The sequence below is a fragment of the Phyllostomus discolor genome, chromosome 12 (genome assembly GCF_004126475.2).
Source record: "Phyllostomus discolor isolate MPI-MPIP mPhyDis1 chromosome 12, mPhyDis1.pri.v3, whole genome shotgun sequence".
Taxonomy (NCBI): Eukaryota; Metazoa; Chordata; class Mammalia; order Chiroptera; family Phyllostomidae; genus Phyllostomus; species Phyllostomus discolor.
This window is the reverse complement of record NC_040914.2, coordinates 65458561-65476753: the sequence shown is the minus strand read 5'-3', so window position 1 is coordinate 65476753 and position 18193 is coordinate 65458561. Positions and strand designations below refer to the sequence as shown.

General features: G+C 51.6%; 1 protein-coding gene across 1 annotated transcript in view; it reads left to right on the top strand.

Annotated features, from left to right (window-relative positions):
- GLG1 (golgi glycoprotein 1) overlaps positions 1-10217 on the top strand; it is a 109081-nt gene extending 98864 nt beyond the window's left edge. Inside the window, exons 23-26 of the mRNA XM_028534741.2 lie at positions 408-515; positions 1854-1974; positions 2584-2690; positions 5233-10217. Coding sequence (XP_028390542.1) covers positions 408-515; positions 1854-1974; positions 2584-2690; positions 5233-5400 — 504 coding nt within the window. The 3' untranslated portion in view covers positions 5401-10217. The remainder of the gene's footprint in view (positions 1-407; positions 516-1853; positions 1975-2583; positions 2691-5232) is intronic.
- The last annotated feature ends 7976 nt before the right edge of the window (positions 10218-18193 follow it).

The window sequence follows — 18193 nt, the reverse complement described above, 5'->3', positions numbered from 1 at the left end:
GAGAGAGTGTGTGTGTATGTGTGTGTGTGTTTCCAAGTTGTGAGCCTGGGTTGACCCTGAACCTCTATAAATGTCAAGCATTTGCTTTTAGTATTTTACCTGCCTCCATAACCTTCCTTCAGTGGACTCGGACTCGGGGAGTCCTTGACCAGTCCTGGGCAATCCGCATCACATCTCAGGGTTGACGGCTAAAGTGCACTGGCTGGTGTCTGACTCAGTGCCGGTCCTTGTGAAGGAAGACGGAGCGTGGTGGCACATTCTGGAGGGAGGAGGGGAGTGACACCCACCAGGAGTCTGAGAAGAGCCCTGGGCGTGTGTGTATGTGGGAGGACCACAAATCGACCCATTTCAGAGACCAAGGTTTCCGGTGAGAACTAGGCGGCCTTGTCTCTGTGTGTCCTGAACAGATCTCCACTCTGTGTGCCGAGGAAGCAGCAGCCCAGGAGCAGACAGGCCAAGTAGAAGAGTGCCTCAAAGTTAACCTGCTCAAAATCAAAACAGAATTGTGCAAAAAGGTAACCACTTTTTCCCACTTTCCTTCCTCTTCCCTTTCTCTTCCTTTTAATGCTATAGTCTGTGCTTTTTAGTAATAAAATCTAAAACTTCCTTCCTAGGATGCTATGCTGTTCCCTCTTACCGAGTTTTAATTTGGTCTTGACCATTAATGGCCTGTAACTTACTCTTCCATGTGCGCTGATTGTTTGTGAACGTGTCTCATTCCCGTGACTAGACCATTGTCTAAAGGGCACTCCTGAGTGAGGTCCCAGAGCAGAATGTCAATTGCAATACATCAGTAAGTGTATTGCATTCATGAAAATCAATGAATCTAAAAATTTCAGAAACATCACATAAAAACAAATCTATCAAAATGTGACTGTGACGCATACATTATCTTGCAAATTTGAAAGTGAGATAATGTATTTGACCTTTTTAGAAAAAGCTTTATCTTTTTTTTGAAAAGTGTCTCAATGATGTCCTTGTTGAGTTGATGTGAACATTGTGTGCAAATATTTTCATATGCTAGAAATGTTTCCAATTTCTCCTGGTCTGAGTTCACTAAAAGCTAAACCTAGATATTTTCTTCTGCCATCAAATGGTCCCATATAGCTTTTAGGAGGACTTTTTGAACAATAAGAGTTTCGTTGGGGGTGGAGGCTTGTTATTGTTGCTTTATGGGGACTAAAGCCTTTCTGTTGACTGCAAGCTAGTTTTTATTTAAGAAATACTTTCCAGCCCGCCTTCACCTCCTGTAATTTCATCAAGGAGAATCGGAGAGTCTGCAGACTGATTTCAGGTCTGTTGTGTTTATATGTCTCTTGTTCAGAACTTCTTCAGACTCAAATGAGAATTATTCTTTCAGTAGCATTATGCTCTGTCAGTTTCTTATTTTCCTTTTGAGGATAATGGAGGTAAAGTGAAACACTCAGCAGACATTTACCTTTGGGAATTTTTGTATAACTTATTACTCTGATTTTCAGATTCACATTTTCTGACTTCTTAAAGTATCTAATTAACTGTAATGCACTGATATGAATACTAACATTGAGTGTTTAATAATAAGGCATGCCAGAACATCAGAAACCCAAATCTGATCTTACAGTCTCCTGCTTTGCTTAGCAAATAGCTCTGCATTCACTAGGTCCCCAAGTGTATTATTTATTGAATTAAATTGGATGCTAAAAATCTGCATTCTTTGCATCATCGCCAGTTGCCACCTCTCTCAGAGTAGGCTCTGTTGTTAACCCTCAACTTTCCTTCCTTGACTTTTTTGTTTGTACCTAAAGTATTTGTGGACAACAGGTCTGATGCATTTTCTCTGTAAGAGCTCTCTCTGCAATGCTCTTCCCTTATAGGAGGTGTTAAACATGCTGAAGGAAAGCAAAGCAGATATCTTCGTGGATCCAGTTCTTCATACAGCTTGTGCCCTGGACATTAAACACCACTGTGCAGCCATCACCCCCGGCCGAGGACGTCGTAAGTCACTGTGTTTGCTCTGATCCTGTCTGAACTGTCTTGGGAGGAGCAAAGACCGACCCCCTCCCCTCCGGGACCACTGTTCTGTAGCTGCAGCTCAGCCGCAGACTGTAACGTCTGGGAGCCTGGTCGATGCCGCGATGGCTCTTTGTGGCAAAATGAACTGTGAAATAATCCTGCAATTCGAACTGGCCTGACTGTGAAAATTGAGTTATCAGGCGAGCAGAAATTAAGCCATCATCGTGAACCTCTTTCCCATCTTGTCCAGTTTGGAACAGCTTCCTCAGCTTCCCCGGGGGCCACAGCAGTGGCCTCAGTCCACAGGTTCCACGGGAGGTCGAACCTGGGGAGGGGTAAAGTTGTCTCTGTGCCGTGCATGCCCAGTGAAAAGTAAGAGAGACTTTCGGAGAGACTCTGGACGGCCCGCCTTGAAAACGAAGTCTCACTGTGCTCCATTTCAGGTCTAGGGTCGAGTTTCCTAGAATGGATTTAACTTTGTCCATCCAGCAGCTCTGAAGTCTCTGGTGGTTAGGCACCCTTCTCCCAGCCTTACCCAAATTTCTCTGTTCTGTGTGGTTTTGGACTTTTCTTACTCCTTTCCTTCCACAGAAATGTCCTGCCTCATGGAGGCCCTGGAGGATAAGCGGGTGAGGTTGCAACCTGAGTGCAAAAAGCGCCTCAATGACCGGATTGAAATGTGGAGCTATGCGGCGAAGGTAAGGCCAGGAGCCCCTCCCGAAGTGGCCGTCTCTCCTGTCAGTTCCCAGTCTCTTCAAAATGCTTCCCCAGTGTTCCTGTGCGGCTGGCGGGAAGTGTGGTTGCGAATCTGCCAGTGCTCCTTTAAGCCTCCTTGGCTGTGGTGAGCCTGGAACCACACCTTGCTCTGCATCGGGCGGGGTCTGCCAGGCTTCGCCAGGGCCGTTACTCTCTGCCCCCATTTGCTCATAGTTCACTGCTAAAGAGTGAGTCACGCAAAGGAAGGATATGACTTGAGCCAACTCTGCAAAGCAGAACTAGACGTCGCCACCCATGGGAAAAAGAAAGAAATCCAGCCACTCCTGTTGTATAGCTTGTTTTTCTAATTCCACAGTCTGCGGAGAAGAATGTGTATGTGAGACCGGCCCCCCACTAGCCTGGAACAGGGAGAGTAATAGGGCCAAGAGAGACATCAGGACACTAGTGAAAGGGTGTGGTACCCAGGCAGGCTTGGGCTGGGGGAGATTTTTCCTACAAAAATTCAGCCTCTTTGAGAAGACTGGTAACAGTTCTTCTCATGTATACATTGCTTTGTAGTTTACAAATCACTTCAATGTGTATGTTACCTCATTTAAACCTTGAAACCCTATTAGGTAAGTGGAATGATTATTTTCATACATTATGGGGGGGCTGACCTCAGAAATTATGATTTGCCCAAGGTAAAAAAGTCAGGTGTCAGATTTAAGCTCTTTGTATCTCCCTGCACTGGGAGAGACACATTCCTTGGATCAAGAGCGTGAACATAAGGACTCCTTCTCTACAAGTTCCTCCTGTCACCCGTGTGCTTAAAGGTCAAGGGTAACAGGCAAGCGGGAAGACTGCAGAAAGTCTTCATACTTAGACATAAGGGAGCAGAGCTGTCCATATTGCGAGTGCACCCTTCACCCCTTGTCCCAAGGGAACAAAGTCAGCTTTGAAGTCCTTAGTTGAAACAGCGGAGACACGAAATTAGTCTCTTCTTTCCTCATCAATTTCCACTTTGGAGCTGCTAATAAGCATTGCTTCAGGGTAACGCCACTGCTTGTCTCGCGTTGACAAGCGTCGGTGTTCCAATCACATTCGTCTGAAGCCTCTTGCTCTATTTTGTGTGTGTGGGATGAGCACAGAAGCAGCCCAGACATCTCCAGGCCAGCCCTTTTCAGGCACCCGGGCTAAGGGGAGGCTCAAAAGAACAGGTTTGTGTGCAGCTGGGGAGCCTTTCAGCTCTGACTCTGACGTAGCAGGCTCCCGTAGAGGTGCACTGAGACAGCAGCGAGGAAGACTGAGGATGAAGACTGGTGTTGTTACACGTGTCTGCGATGGGGAGAGTGGTGAAGTATAGTCAGTCCCCGCATGTCATGTCTGCACGTTATTTTTTTATTGTTTATGATACAGCAATGAGCGAAAACAAGTCAAGATACAGAATTAGCATACAACACAACTTCAGTTATTTTTTACAAACATGGCGAAGAAAATAAATAAGAATACGTAAGAACCTGTGACTTTCTGCTAGTCTCGAAACCATCTCCCATTCCCTGGGGCCTCTGGGGCTTCACCTGGCGTATGGGAGGCACGAAACCCGCTCGCTAGGACTGGTGTGAGGACTGAAGGACTGAAAACGCGGGGAGCCCGGGCCAGGGCCCAGCACATCGCCCCGTCCTTGGTGTGCGGGCTGTTGTTTTGTCGTCGGTAGTGACTCCTGTGACGAGACTTCCCTCTTTGGATTTGTCTGCATTTTCTCATCTCTTTTCTTTGTAATTTTCTTAGCAGTCCCTTTTTTTTAATTTTTAATTTTTATTCATTTTTAGAGAGGGAAGGGAGGGAGGGAAGGAAGGAGGGAGGGAGAGAGGTAGAGAAACAAACATCAGTGTGCGGTTGCTGGGGGTTATGGCCTGCAACCCAAGCATGTACCCTGGCTGGGAATCAGCAGTCCCTTTTTTAATTGAATTTATTGGGGTGAGGTTGGTTAACAAAATCATACGATCTTCAAGTGTATAGCTCAGTAAAACACACTGCGTTGTGGGCCCAAAGTAAAGTCTCTTTCCAGCCTCGATGACCTCCCCTTTGCCCTCTTCCGCCTCTCCGTCTTCCCTTTCCCTCTGGCTGCCACCATACCGTTGTCCGTGTCTGTGTGTTTCATGTATTGTTTTTTTCCTTAGTCCCTTCACCTTTTTTTACCTAGCTCCCCAGTCCTCCTCCCCTGACAGCTGTCAGTCACTTTTTGTTTCTGTGCTTCTGTATTTTGTTTGTAAAGTTACAAGTGAGATTGTATGGTTAGTCATCTTTTCCCGAATAGCTCATTTCACTCCAGGTCCATCTAATCATGCACATATATGATTGCATATATGATATGGTCCATCATATATGCAATATTATGATCAGAAAAAGGAGCCATAGCTCTTGTCCCTTGCCCTCTGTCCTCAAAAGAACTGATGTCAATTCAACTAGGAACGGAGGTAGGGCAAGTTAGAGCTCCCAGCCCGGTTCTCTCTCAGAGGGTGATGCTGTTACACGTCCTTCCAGGTGGCCCCAGCGGATGGCTTCTCTGACCTCGCCATGCAAGTGATGACATCCCCGTCAAAGAACTACATTCTCTCTGTGATCAGTGGGAGCATCTGTATACTGTTCCTGATTGGCCTGATGTGTGGACGTATCACCAAACGAGTGACACGGGAGCTCAAGGACAGGTAGAGCCACCTTGACCACCGAAGGAACTACCTGTCCGGTGCCCAGTTTGTACAGCCCTCCTGTATAGCATACCCGCTCGCCTCGTTCTTCTCAGAGGTGCCTCCGACACCTGTGTTAGAGCAGCAGCGGGTATCCGCTGCGCTGTCCCGTCTCAGACTCCGCCCGTCTCCTGGTGCCCCTCTCCTCTCCGCCGTTCGTGCAGCATCAGCAGCTGGCCGCTCACTACCACCTTCATCGGCAAACTTGGGTTTACCTGCTCGTAGACGAGTCTCTCTCATACCAATGGAACTACCGGTACTTCAAGAACCAACTCACCTGACCTGCAACTCAAATGATTTTTTTTTTTTTTAAGAAAAAAAATACCAAAAAAAAAAAAAAAAGAAAGAAACATTTTTAAAGAAAGAAAAAAATGTATATAGTAACACATCTCCTCCAGGCTTGATTTGGGCAGCGGGGTTATTTCTTCTGTGGGACTGTGTCAGATGAAGACAGGACATTTAGAGGGAAACACACCACCCGATGTGCTGTGCCTGGGATGTCTTGCTTATTTCTCAAAAGCACCTTGGGACCATGTCAGGGCTGTGGACTTCACCGAGTCGTGGGAGACCACCTACCAGCCTGCTTAGGGTCCTGTTTTCTTCTGCTGAGACAGTTATGCCTTCCAGCTTCCACCCTAATACAGCCACTGCTAGTCAAGACCCCCCGCCCCTGCCCCCAGGTCGTGGGTATTTCTGTGATCTCCTCACCTCAGTGAAGCAAAGCATGGTTCTCCATAGGCCAAGGGCGAATGGATTGGAGAGAGGATCAAAACTCTGTGATGCTGATCCGCCCTGAGAGGCTGGACCCTGAGACCCTCCAGAATCCCAGGTAGCAGAATCCCAGTGATCTCCCTCCCCAGGCTAGTGCAGGACTCGGTTACATTGGATTGACCCTGCTGTGGTAGCTGTTGCCCCAGAAGTCCCGCCAGGAAGCAGTGTGTGTCGGGGAGGGACTCGGGGCAGGAAAGAGCAGCCAGGAATTGACTCACTTTGCTTTATTTTGTAGGCAACAATGCAGGTCAGAGACAATGGCTTATAAAGATTCTCAGCATGGTCTCAGGGTGTGACTGGCAGTCCAACCTGACCTTTCTGCAGGCTCAAGGCCACCTTCCTAGACAAGCTCCTTTATGCCTCTGCATGGGGAGGACGTGGAAAGCTTTTACATGAAAAGATGGAGGCTTTCTCCATTTTTTTTTCTTTCTGTCCATTTGCTGCATATACCCACTGTGGTAGGCATTGGCTGAATGTTGTAACTCTGGTGATTCATCAGTCTTTTCAGAGTCTGAGCTTAATGGAAGCAACATTCCTGGCCCCCTCCCTCCCCTGCAGTGGGGAGTGACAGCTTCAGAGGGCACGGAGGGAGGAGCCCCGGCCCCGCGGTTCTCCCGCACACCTGGGCCCGAGTCTGGGGCATGGAGTCACAGTAGCTGCGCAAGAGGGCAGCGTGTACAGTGGGAGATATATTTATATAATATATATTTTATTAATCTGTTAGACGTCCACAAAGTATTATAAATCATGTGCCTAAAACTGTCTGCATAGACCATGGCGCCCTTCCTCCCTGGCCCCTCCTTCGCCACCGTCCACGTGTGCCACGGACCCACACGGCACCTGTCTTCCCTGGATTGCGTTCAGTACAAGGTGGGACCGTCTGTGGGCCACTTGATCCAGCCTACTCCTTGTCTGACCTGACTGATGTGTATCTGATACTGTGGTTTTCTTCTTTTCCTCTCATTTCTCCTCGCTACCCTTCCTGGAGGCAGTGGGTTCCCGAAGCCAGCCGCGTGTCCCCCCCGCCTAGGGCACTGCAGGTCACCGAGGGGGGCTGCTGGGCTGCTTGGTCCCCGCAGTCCCGCTCGCAGAGTCTTCCTGATTCTCAACAGCTGTCGTGAGGTTCTTCAGTCTCACAAAACTTGAAACTCTCAAAGTCTGAGCAGCACTCCCTGCTACCACCACTGCCAGCCAGAGCTGAGCTGGTCCCAACAGCCTACTCCCAGGGGTTCCCACCTCGGGGTGGGGGCTGCTGAGGCTGGGAGTTAAGAAGCGGGGCTATCCTCTAAACGCAGACCCCCCCCCCCACCCCAGAGTGTCTGGTGAGGTTTACAGATAGGATTAATGTTTACCTCTTGGAGGGGCGGGGCCATCGTCATCTCCACAGTCTCCCTCCCAGTGCGCATAGAGCATCTCCATAAGTCAGTGTTTCTCGGTACACCTGTTCTTTCCGAACTGAGACCCTCTTTGTTCACTGTCTGCCGCAGATCTGGAAGTTTGAGAAGGAGTTTGATTCTTGAAACATTTGTCCTCTTTAGATAGAAACAGTCAGAGTAGAAGGGATAACTCTGCCTATATCTTCAGTTTTTTGTTGCGAGAAAGCATTTCCCCGTCCTATTTGGAATAGTTTTTGTATGACTGGTATTAAGACTCCAGGCAGTGTCCTAGGCAGTTTTCTGCGCCCGGCACCATCCGAACCTGCACTGTGTCTGTTCTGTTCTGTCTGGTCCACACTGGGTATAACACATAGGTTCTGGGGCACTCTGGTTGTCATCAGCCTCGGGATTCAGTTGTGGGTGAATCAAGGAGTCAGGAAGAAACCGTGGCCCTGCTGGAGGAACTAATGATAGCCCGTGGATTTATCTTCTGCTGCCTAGCCCATGAATAATAGCAGAAGTAACAAGTGGGGTTTTTTTGCTGAAAATTACATTGCCAGGTAACTCTCCTGGCCATACTAGCTCACTCCAGTGTCTCAGGGACTCACACTTAACGTGCTCCATGACATTCCAGAGGCACCAGGAGGTCAGGCTCCTGAGCTGGAGGCGCTGTGTACAGGAAGTCAGCAGTCTGGGCAAACGGCAAGAACAAGACCAGCTGCTCCCTGTACTGGAGTGTCGCCCACAGAGGGTGGCTCTGGGAGCGAGACTTTACCCTGGTGCATCCCTGGCCCTCCTCTGCTATTGCTGAGGTCCCTGGAGAAGCCTGTTCGCAAGGTGCACCGAGACGGAAGCCCTAGCAAAGGTTCAGGTTCTCTGAGTTCCCGGAGGCCCTCTGCCGGCACTCCCAGTCTCAGTCCTGTGGGTCCAGTCAGCTCGTTCTGAGCCCGTGCATCCTTAGGAGCTAGGGGAATTCTAGTATTTAGTGAACAGGTGTTGACTTGAATTCACTGCAGGCTTTCGGCAATCTCAACATCCTGTGCTTACACTTCTGGGGGGCAGAGAGCAGTTCTGCTGCTGGGGAGAGTGGGAGATTATGCTTTCCTAGAAGATGTCACAGAAAATTGCTATTAGATTTCATCTCTTCCCATTTCCTGAGGTCACATAATAGACGAATCCAATGATTAAGAGGTCCGTGGTGTCCATTTACATTTTATCAGCCAAAGCGGAAAGGAAGTTACATGCTGACTTCCTCTGCCTCCCCAAGAGAAGAGTCACTCTCAGACGTGAGTGTGACTTCTGGAAAGGGCGCCCATCCTCCCCACCCCCAGGCGGTGGTACTACTGGCTCAGAGATCCCTTCCAGAGTGTTCCACCAGGGAAGGGTAGATTGCTACGCGGGACCTCCTTTCTGAGCGGACCTCAGGTTTCTCTGAGAAAAGGCCTTCGCTTCCCATTTCTTCCCTTCCCTCACCAAAAAATAAATGAACAAATAATCATTCTTCTCCTAGAACTCATGCTAAGTAAGCATATATGGAGAAGGAAGCTAGAGTAGGGACCCTTGGAAGCTAGCCAGCCCAGCCTGACACATTCAACCTAAATTTTGGCATAGAACAAAAAGAAGAGTATGGCCTTTGAATTATGTGCATTTTGATATGTTTGCTTGTATTTCAGATTCTTATAAATTTGAAAAACCTCAGAGATCCCTTTTATTTCTCATCATCTGACAGCATCAGAGTAGTTTTACAGAGCAGTGCTCAGGTGCCCTGAGGTTCTCCCGGGCCTTCAGGGACGCTCCTCACGTCCCCTGTGGTCTTTGATTCTCAAGGGCCTGGGCCCAGAGCGGGCGGGCGTTCGGTCTGCCCCTCTCACTCTCAGTTGTCTTGCTTGGCCACTGCTCTGACTGCGCTGCTCTTGGCCCTGCCTCGACCTCAGACTGCGTAGAAGTTGTTAGCAAACTCAGACCGACCTTCAGGGTGCAGGTCTCCCCAGCCCGTCGAGTGAGATCACTGTGAAGACAGGGACTGTTTGCGTCCGGGGCACAAAGGTGGGGTGGTCTGCTAGGGCTGGCGGTGACAGGATCCTGGCGGTGGCTTCCTCTCCTTCCCCCTTCCCACGATCCACCGTGAGGCACAGGCAGGGATGCTGGGTTACGTGCAGTGGAGCAATCTCCCTGGGCAAGGAGAACATCAGATAGTGCCCCTGTGTTCTGTTTTTGCCTCCCCTCCCCCCAACATAGAGGTGACACCCGGACCCCGAGCCCAGCAGCACCTCTGCCAGACATGCTAGGGTGGTGTGAGCAGGTCCCCCGGTCAGACGGCGGTGCACTGGGTGGGGCGGCCTCTCCCGGCGTGGTGTCCCCAGGTCAGTTGGGATGGGAAAGCGGCCGTGCAGCCGATGCTGTGTGAGGTCTTAGGCCTTTGACTTTTTTTTTTTTTTTTTAAGGAAGACAGAAAAGTAAAATTAACAAGCCTCTTTTGTAAATGGTTTTCCTTTCTATGTATAAACTCCCCGCAGTTCCTTGTTTTTACATGTTCATGCTGTGTAATTTTGAGATGTTTCCGAGATTCTGAACATAATGTGCATTTTTTTCTGTACAGATGAAATGGGAGAATTTAATAAAGAGTTTGCAGGTTTTTACTTGTTAAATCTTCTCTATGGTGACTAGGAGGACTCGCTGCAACCACCTGCTCTCCTGGTGGAAGTCCACGGAGCTGTGAGCACTGACTGCGAACTTGTCACTGGTGCTCACAGAACTTGCTGTTGAGTGTGTAGTGTTCTCGGTTACGACGTGCAGAGGAGGGCCGTAGGACTTCCAGAGGAGAGATGGGAGTCAGATCTGGGTTTTTCTGGCCCTCGGGCTGATGTGTCCAGAATTGTTCATTCTACTCGTGTGTTCAAGCCGTGTCCTGAGGCTCCTTCCTGGGAGGAGCACCTACCTGGAGCCTCTCCTTACAGGTACGACACGTGGGTGGTGCCTGGTCTCGCAGCCACCTTCCAGTGAGGCCCAGGGCTAGGCCGCATTTATTTTCTGTGCCCTGCCCAGCTCTGGGGCCCGTGGCTGCTGCAACACCCTCGATGAGCCTTCTGCCTCCGGCACTTAGCAAAGCTAATTTGCATCCGGGTGTTTAAAAAGTAATAGCTTAATGAGTTATCACAGTAGCAAAGATTTTTGAAGTCACACTATCCATACTAGGACTCGAGTAACAGGATGTTCTGTGAGAAAGGAACGGGAACCCCGGGACCAGGGTTTCTTCTCAGAACCCGTCACGTCCATCTCGGCAGCTGCCCCGTAAGAGGGGGTGGGCCGCGGTGTAGAGTGGAGGCCAGGAGGAGGTGAGGAGCAAGAGGAAGGAGGAAGAGGGTTTGAGGGCCCTCTGAGTGCGTGCGCCCCGAGTGGAGCATCCAGCACCAGGTGCTCCTGAGTGTCCCAGCAAAGCTGCCTGCATTGCTGTAAGTGTGGGAGAGGAGGTGCAGGGTTCGAGCTGTCTGTCTCCGTGCCCCACGAGGGAGAGGTGGACGCGTAGCCCAGCTGCACTCGCTCCTCTGATGGGGGACATGCTGCCCAGCTGAAGCCTCAGCTGCCGCAGAGTGAGTCGCCACACCCCAAACTTCATGTGTCTGGCTTTTCTGGTGAAAGGTTCTTGTCCAGCTGCAGTCCTGAGAGACATTCAGCACTAATTCTCAAAAAGGGCTACGAATGGCAGGGTTTTAGCCAAAAGGGGGAGAACCTTAGACCATCTAACTCTCAACTTGGATGAGGAGCGAGGTGCAGGCAAGGGAAGCGACCGTGCTTTCACAGGCAGCTAATTGGCGGCAAAACGGGAAGGGCTGCTGCTACCGTGTGCTTTTCCCCCTGACCGCCCAGATCGGCTTTGGGACGGGCTTTGGGACCGGTGTGGCCGAACTGAAACCCCGCCCCATCGTGCTCTGGCCTGCAGGCCCTGGACTGGCCTCCCCTGGGAGCTGTGGGCCTCCGCCCTGGGTCCTCACCTTGCCCCAAATAACCCACAGCACAGCAGTGTCTTCCCAGAGTCCCTGTGTTGGGGGGGGGGGGGGGCACTCATACAGTCCGGAAGAGAGCAGAGGGATCTGAGGGGGAGCAGGCACTGATTAGGAAAAAGCTGGCCGGAGCCAAGAGGGAGCACCCAGGGCTTGGGCAGTTCCTGGCAGGATGTTGGAGCTGCGGGCGGGGTGGGGGGGGGGTCACCATGGGCCCTCCAGGGCTCTGGTGGGGCTGCGCCTTCCACCTGCCTGCATCCGGAACCCAGGGCTGCTGCGCGGCCCTCTTGGGTAGGGGTGGGCCCAACAGCAGCGACTCCTGCAGGGAGCAGCCAGGACCAGGCTGCGGAGCTGAGCTGTGCCCAGTAGCCCCAGGCAGCAGCAGGTGATGGCAGCGGGGGTCTGTTCCAGCCCACTGAGGGGGAGAGAGGCATGGGGGGTGGGGAGGGTGACCCACCCACTCCTCTGACACTGCATTTTCGTGCTCTTCTCCCTGCCACTCGCTGCCTTCTTCCAAAAAGCTTGCTCCAGCTCCCTTTGTCCTCCTAGAGGTTGTGTTACTCCCTCTTCACAGAGGGAGCAGTTAGACTTGAGTTCTGTACGGGCAGAGATGGTTTAGACGGGGCGTGATGACTGGGTGGGGGGGTGGGTCTGAGGCCAAGAGAAGTTAAAGGACTCACCCAGGGGACACAAGGCTGGGAGCCAGGTGCCCTGCACACTTCCCCAGACTCTGCAGCATCCACAAGAGCTCCCCAGACCCTCCAGGGGAAGGGCCCCTCCCCTCTGAGCTGAGTGTATTTTGCGTTGCTACCCTATGGGTCTCAGCGCAGTTCTCCTTTCATTCTGATCCTTGGTGCAGTGTCCGGCCTGGCTGGCCTCCTAGTCTGGCTCGTGTTCGCACTGTGTTCCAGGCATCTCTGTCCTGGCACATACTCAGTGCTCCATAAATATTTATTGAATGGGTCACTCTGACGGGGGGAAGTCACGTCTCACCCCCTCGGGGATCCCAGGTCAGTGTCTGGAGCTCCCTCCAAGGCAACTGTTCTCATGGGTCTCATTCCAGCTCTCTGGTTCCACCCTTCTCCTGAACCCTGGACAGAGCAGATGCCCTTCACCTAGCTTCCAACAGGCACTCGCCACCAGAGAATGCAGAAGCCAGGAGTGACAGAGTGAGTGTTAGGACCTCACGGGTCCTCCAGTGTCATTGCAGTCTCCGAAGCCCAAGCTCAGGCTTCCCCTGGAGGCAGAGCTGAGCCGGGGCGCTTTGCCATACACAGCAGTGCCTGTCTTGACCTTCCAGGTAGCCAGGGGGTGATCTGGATGTCTAGGTTCCAGGTGGTTGCACCAGGAGGAAGAGCAAAACCCTCAGGTCCTCTGTGCTTGCCTTGGCCCCGGGACAGGGACAGCACAACCTCTGAGGCTCTGCCTATCCTGCAACCCAGCCACATGCCCTGACTGGGGATCGAACCGGTGACCTTTTGATTCATAGGCTGGCGCTCAGTCCACTGAGCCACACCAGCTAGGGCCGATTTCATAGTTTTTATTAGACCTTCTTTCCTGGGCGTGAATGTCTGGGTTAAGGTATCTGGGTCCATCCTCAAATGCTCCCGGTCAGTTCCATCAAGAGGCGTGAACTCCTGCCCTGCCAACTGTCCACTCCTCTGGGACTGCCTTCTCTTCCCCCATCACTATGGACCCAAGCTTCCTCCAAGGGGCCTCCTCCAGCTACACCTTTCATATCAAGGCCACTGCCACCCGCTCCATTGCAATCCTACACTCCAGGGGCCCCCGGGGCCCCACCACACCCTTAGACTCACCCTGACAAAGCAGATGAGTACCTTCCCCAACGATATTCTGGCCTGGAAACCGCATGACACAGTGGTAGCTGCCCTCGTCAGCAGGGCTGGCATTGCCCACGGTAGGGTGTGGCATTCTGGGCCTGGCCTGTGTCGGCCAAGGAGCGGGACTCATGCCCAAACCGTTGCCCCTTCTCAGTGACTCAACAGGAAGCTGACTCATCAGTTCAGCTGCTGGTCCCCAGACAAGACATGGGCCCTGGCAGGGCTGCCTGCACCGCACACCAGATCTGCGGCTTCCCTTGCCCGCTCGGCACAGCGGGCTGAGGCTGGAAGCAGCCGTGCACCCTGAGGAGGCAGAGAGGACTGGAAATCGCCCCATGGCCATTCCTTAGGCATTTACTCTCAGCTCGGCTAGTGTGAGGTCTTTTGTAGAGAGCCATTTGGCAATACCGATGAGAACTGTAATTCATCATACCTCCTGATCTAGCAATTCTATTTGCATAAATGTATCCTATAAAAATAATTGAACCCATGCATGTTGGTTTGCCCACAAAGATATTATTATACTCTTTATAGTAATGAGAAACTAAACAACTACAATTAGAGCAGAGGGTTAGAGCATAGGGTAAATTTTAAAGTGAAACACCCATATCATGCAATACTATGCAGCCCCCCAAAAGGAAAATGTAGGGCTTCTACTTCTGGATAGTATGGAGTAGTTCGCCCCTGAATACTGCTCCCAGTAAGAACACTGAGAAAAGCTAGTGAAGCAGGTGATTTCTGTGGTTTGAGGGAGCTGCAGCAGCAGCAGTAAGCAAGAAGTGAAGATTGTGGAGAGGGGAGAACCACGAGGGGCAGGTGGGCCCTCTGCAGCCGCTCGCATTGGCCAGTTTTGGCAAGAGGCTGGGGATCCAGGTTTCCCCCCAAGCAGAAGGCGTCAGGTAGGACAAGAGAAATTAGCAGGTTTTTTATAGTCTCGCAGCCTAGAGTGACAAAATTGAAGACTTTCAGGGGCCTTAAAAATAGGTTCAGGTTTCACGCTATTTACTGAACCTGGAAATTTTACAACATGGGAACCTAAAAAGCTAAGCCCAAACATGTGTAAAGCAGGCCAGAACTTTGCAGAATCACAGTGCCAAGAAGATAAAGATCAGAGTTCAAGCTCTCTCAGAAGGAGACACCCCAGTGAGTACCCCAGGCTTTCCGTTGAAAGCCCTGCAAGGCCACGCCCGAGGAGCCGTTTGAGGGCCACCGTAGTAATGACTGCCCAGGCACGAAGCATCGGCAGGTGATAAAACAAACTCATGGGTGAACATTTGGGGATTTTATTCTGGTTTGTGTGTGTGTGTGTGTTGAGAACAGAGTGCTCAGATATTCTCAAGGTACCTCCCCCCGAATTACTTGTTAACTACAAAGAGGAAGAAAATAGTCATTTGCCAGGAGAAACCCGGCAGACACGGAATAGCCACAGGGAATGGGCCTGATGGATCCCATGTGCCCTTGCCAGAACGCACAGGAAAAGGCACAGCACCCCTTCTGGGGCGATCCCGTCAGAAGTGCGTAGCCTGAATCTAACCGGAGGAGACACCAGACGAACCCCGACGGAGGGACTTTCTGTGCCGCGGCCGGCGGGCACGGCTCCGTGAAAGATGCGGACGGTGGGGCTGCTCCAGGTCAGAGGGCACCAGAGAGACACGAAAACCAAATGCAGTGTGTGGGTCCCAGGCCAGAAATGTTTGAAATTTTGCTCTAAAGAATATTGGTGAGAGAGTAGGTGAACTTTGAAGATTAATAGATTAAATAATATTTTATTGTTCATTTGCTGATGTTGATTGTTGTACTGAGTTATAAAAACTAAGGCCGATGGTTGATTTCTCATCAGAAATGATAGAAGCCAGAAGACAATGAAAAGATACATTTAAAGTTCTGGTGTGAAGAAAAACGGCCCCTGTAGATTTTTTTTTACCTAGTGCAGATGGCCGTTAAAGATGTTCTCAGTTAATAAAAACTGAGAGAATTTGTCACCATCAGACTTGTACAAGAGGAATCCTAAAGGAAAATCTGGACAAAGGAGAAATGACACTGGCTGAAAATACTGAAACATACGAAGGAATACATGAAGAGTACTAGAAAGGGTATTCGTTAAATATAAGTAAATAATGTCCGTACAAAGGAAGAAAAATGTCTTTAAAATACATATTGGCTTAAAATCTCTATAAGAACAGGATATTTCACAACACACGTAACCAACAGAGCAGCCCTATTTAGATTATATGAAGACCTACAAATCAGTAAGAAAAGGTTAAACCAACCAGTAGAAAATGGGCAAAAGACTTGAACAGGATCACTAAACAGGACATCCGAAAAAATCAGCATGTGAAACAGCTCAGTCTCTTCAGTCGTCAGGGAAACTGCACACACCCCTGAATAGCTAAAATGAGAAGAAAAAAATGAAAACAAACCAAAAAAAACCACAACCAGGTCATATTTGTCAAAGATTTGCATCAATTGGAATCCTCATACATATGGATTTTCTCTTTTTTGGCTCATATTTCAAAATCTGAAGGTAATATTTGAAGTCACTAGTGGTAGCGTGTGTGGGTTTAGGATTATGGGAGGTCTTATACCTTTTAATATTTTACTCCTATTTCGTTGTGTTTTCCATGTTTTACTATCACAGTCAGACAGAAATGACACGTTTTACGTTTTGAGAAGAACAAGCGCCTCTCCCCCACCGCGCACGCACGAACACCAAGGCCCAGGGCCTGATGGCGTCTCCTCCCCGGCGTCTCCTCCCCTCCGTCTCTCCGGAGGCTGCAGACTTAGCCCCGCCCACTTCTGTCCCGAAGGCGGCTCCTCGGCCCACCCCCCTGGGCTTCTCCTCCTCCTCCCTCCTGTGCGGGCAGCCCCTCTGGTGCCTGCTGTCCTAGTCTTTGGCATCTTTCTCCCTCACCGCCTCGCTCCTGTCCCCAGTGCAAGCGCTCCTAGGGAAGCCACTTGCTGGGGACTCCTCAGTGTCTCTGGTCTCCTTTCCACAGTTAGAGTGGGGAGCAGGCTGCCGCCCCCTTCTCCATCAGCCGGCAGACCAGCCTCCACCTCCTGGTCCTGCACTTTCCTGGGGCGCAACAGTCCTCCCATCCGCACCGCCCCCCCCCCCCCCCCACTGCCCAGGTCAGTCCTGCCGGCCCTGGCTGTGTGACTGGGGACAAGTTATTTAAGCCCCAGTTTCAACTGTAAAGGGGGTAAAGTGGGGACCGTAGCACCTGCCTCACAGAATTGTAAGGATTCAGTGAGGTAAAAGTCCAGCACACGGCGTTTAATCAATGTCGCCTATTTCTATTTCTGTTAAGCTTAGTTGGACGGTGTTTGTTATGCACAGGTGACCCATCGAAGCACTACCTCTCTGCCCAGTGCCCTTCCCCGTATCCCTCAGCTGCCCTTCCCAAGCCCCACCTGTCTTGCAGGTGCAGCCCAAACACCTGGCAGATGGTGCTTTCTCCAGTGACCCCTGCCTGTCTCGGTGCTCTCCCATCACTCGGGCCGTGGTCACCAGATGGAGGTGAGAGACCACAGGACTGTGCACCAGCTGCTCTGGCCCGTGGCCTCCAGTGTTCCCCCAGCCTAAGAGGCCTCTCCTTCATGCACTCCTAAACCAGAATGCATCTAGGGCAGCCCCCCACCCCTTTTAAAAAGGAGAAAGAGAGGCTCTAAACCTGCGGGAGGGAAAAGGGGGGGCCTCACCCCAGGCAGGGAGCAGCAGCTAGAGCGGCAGGGCCCAGCCAGGCGGGGACATCTGGTTCCTCTCTGAGGCCTTGGTTGGGCTAACATCTCATCGGCTCCGGCACAGGGGTGTAGCTCTTCTCCCACGGGCCTCCTTATGGCCCCGGAACCAAAGGCTTGGTGTCTGCTCCCTGCCTAGGTGTGGGGGGTTGGGGCAAGCACGGATGCAGTGCAGTTGTGGGCCAACCCCAATGTCCAGGTCTCAGAAAGCCCCTAGTCTGGGCTCTGGAGGTGAGGGGGTGGGACACGTCAGTCCTGGGGTGAAGGGCAGGGGACCACTTCATTTGCAAGGAACAGAAAACGCAACTGCAGTTGATTTAAGCAGAGGAGGCAGTTCATTAGCCCGTGAAACAGAAGTCCTGGGGAGGTCCCAGCTTCAGGCATGGCTGGATCCTTGGACGTCAGCTGTGACGTCAGAAACGCATCCCTTTCCTTCTCTCTGCTCTTCCTCCCTGTTTCGGTTTGGTTCTCAGGCAGGCTGTCCGCGTGTGATGGACAGGTGTCCGCCAGGCACGCAAGACTCGAGTCCGCCAGATTAGCCACCCCAGGGGAAAGGGACCTGTTGCCTAGAGCACCGGTCCAGGGCCGAGGCTGGCTGACCAGAGCCTGCAGAATGTGACTGCCCAAACCAGCCACTGTGGGCAGGAGGCCGGCCAGGCCGGAGCCCCTCGTGCCCCTCTGGAAGCTGAGCGGGTGGGGGCTGCTAGAGGGAAGGCAGTGTCGGCTCATCCTTGAGGATTTCAGGTCTCAATGTGGTGGTTCCCAGAGGAAAGGTGGATTCAGTTACCGAAAGATTCTGGGCAGGTACCTGCCGTCCAGAGGGACTCATAGAGCAGAATAGGGGGGCTCGCCCCTGCTGAAGAGAGGTGACCTCTGCCCGCAGCCCCCTCCTCACTGCCTCTCCGTGCTGCTCCGTACAGGGTGGCTCTGTTTCACTGTGGTCCCAAGCAGTTGGCAGCAGTTTCCTTTGCCGCTCAGATAGAAAAGCCCTGAGGTCCCGGTCACCGGAGCCCGTGACTCCCTTCCTGCCT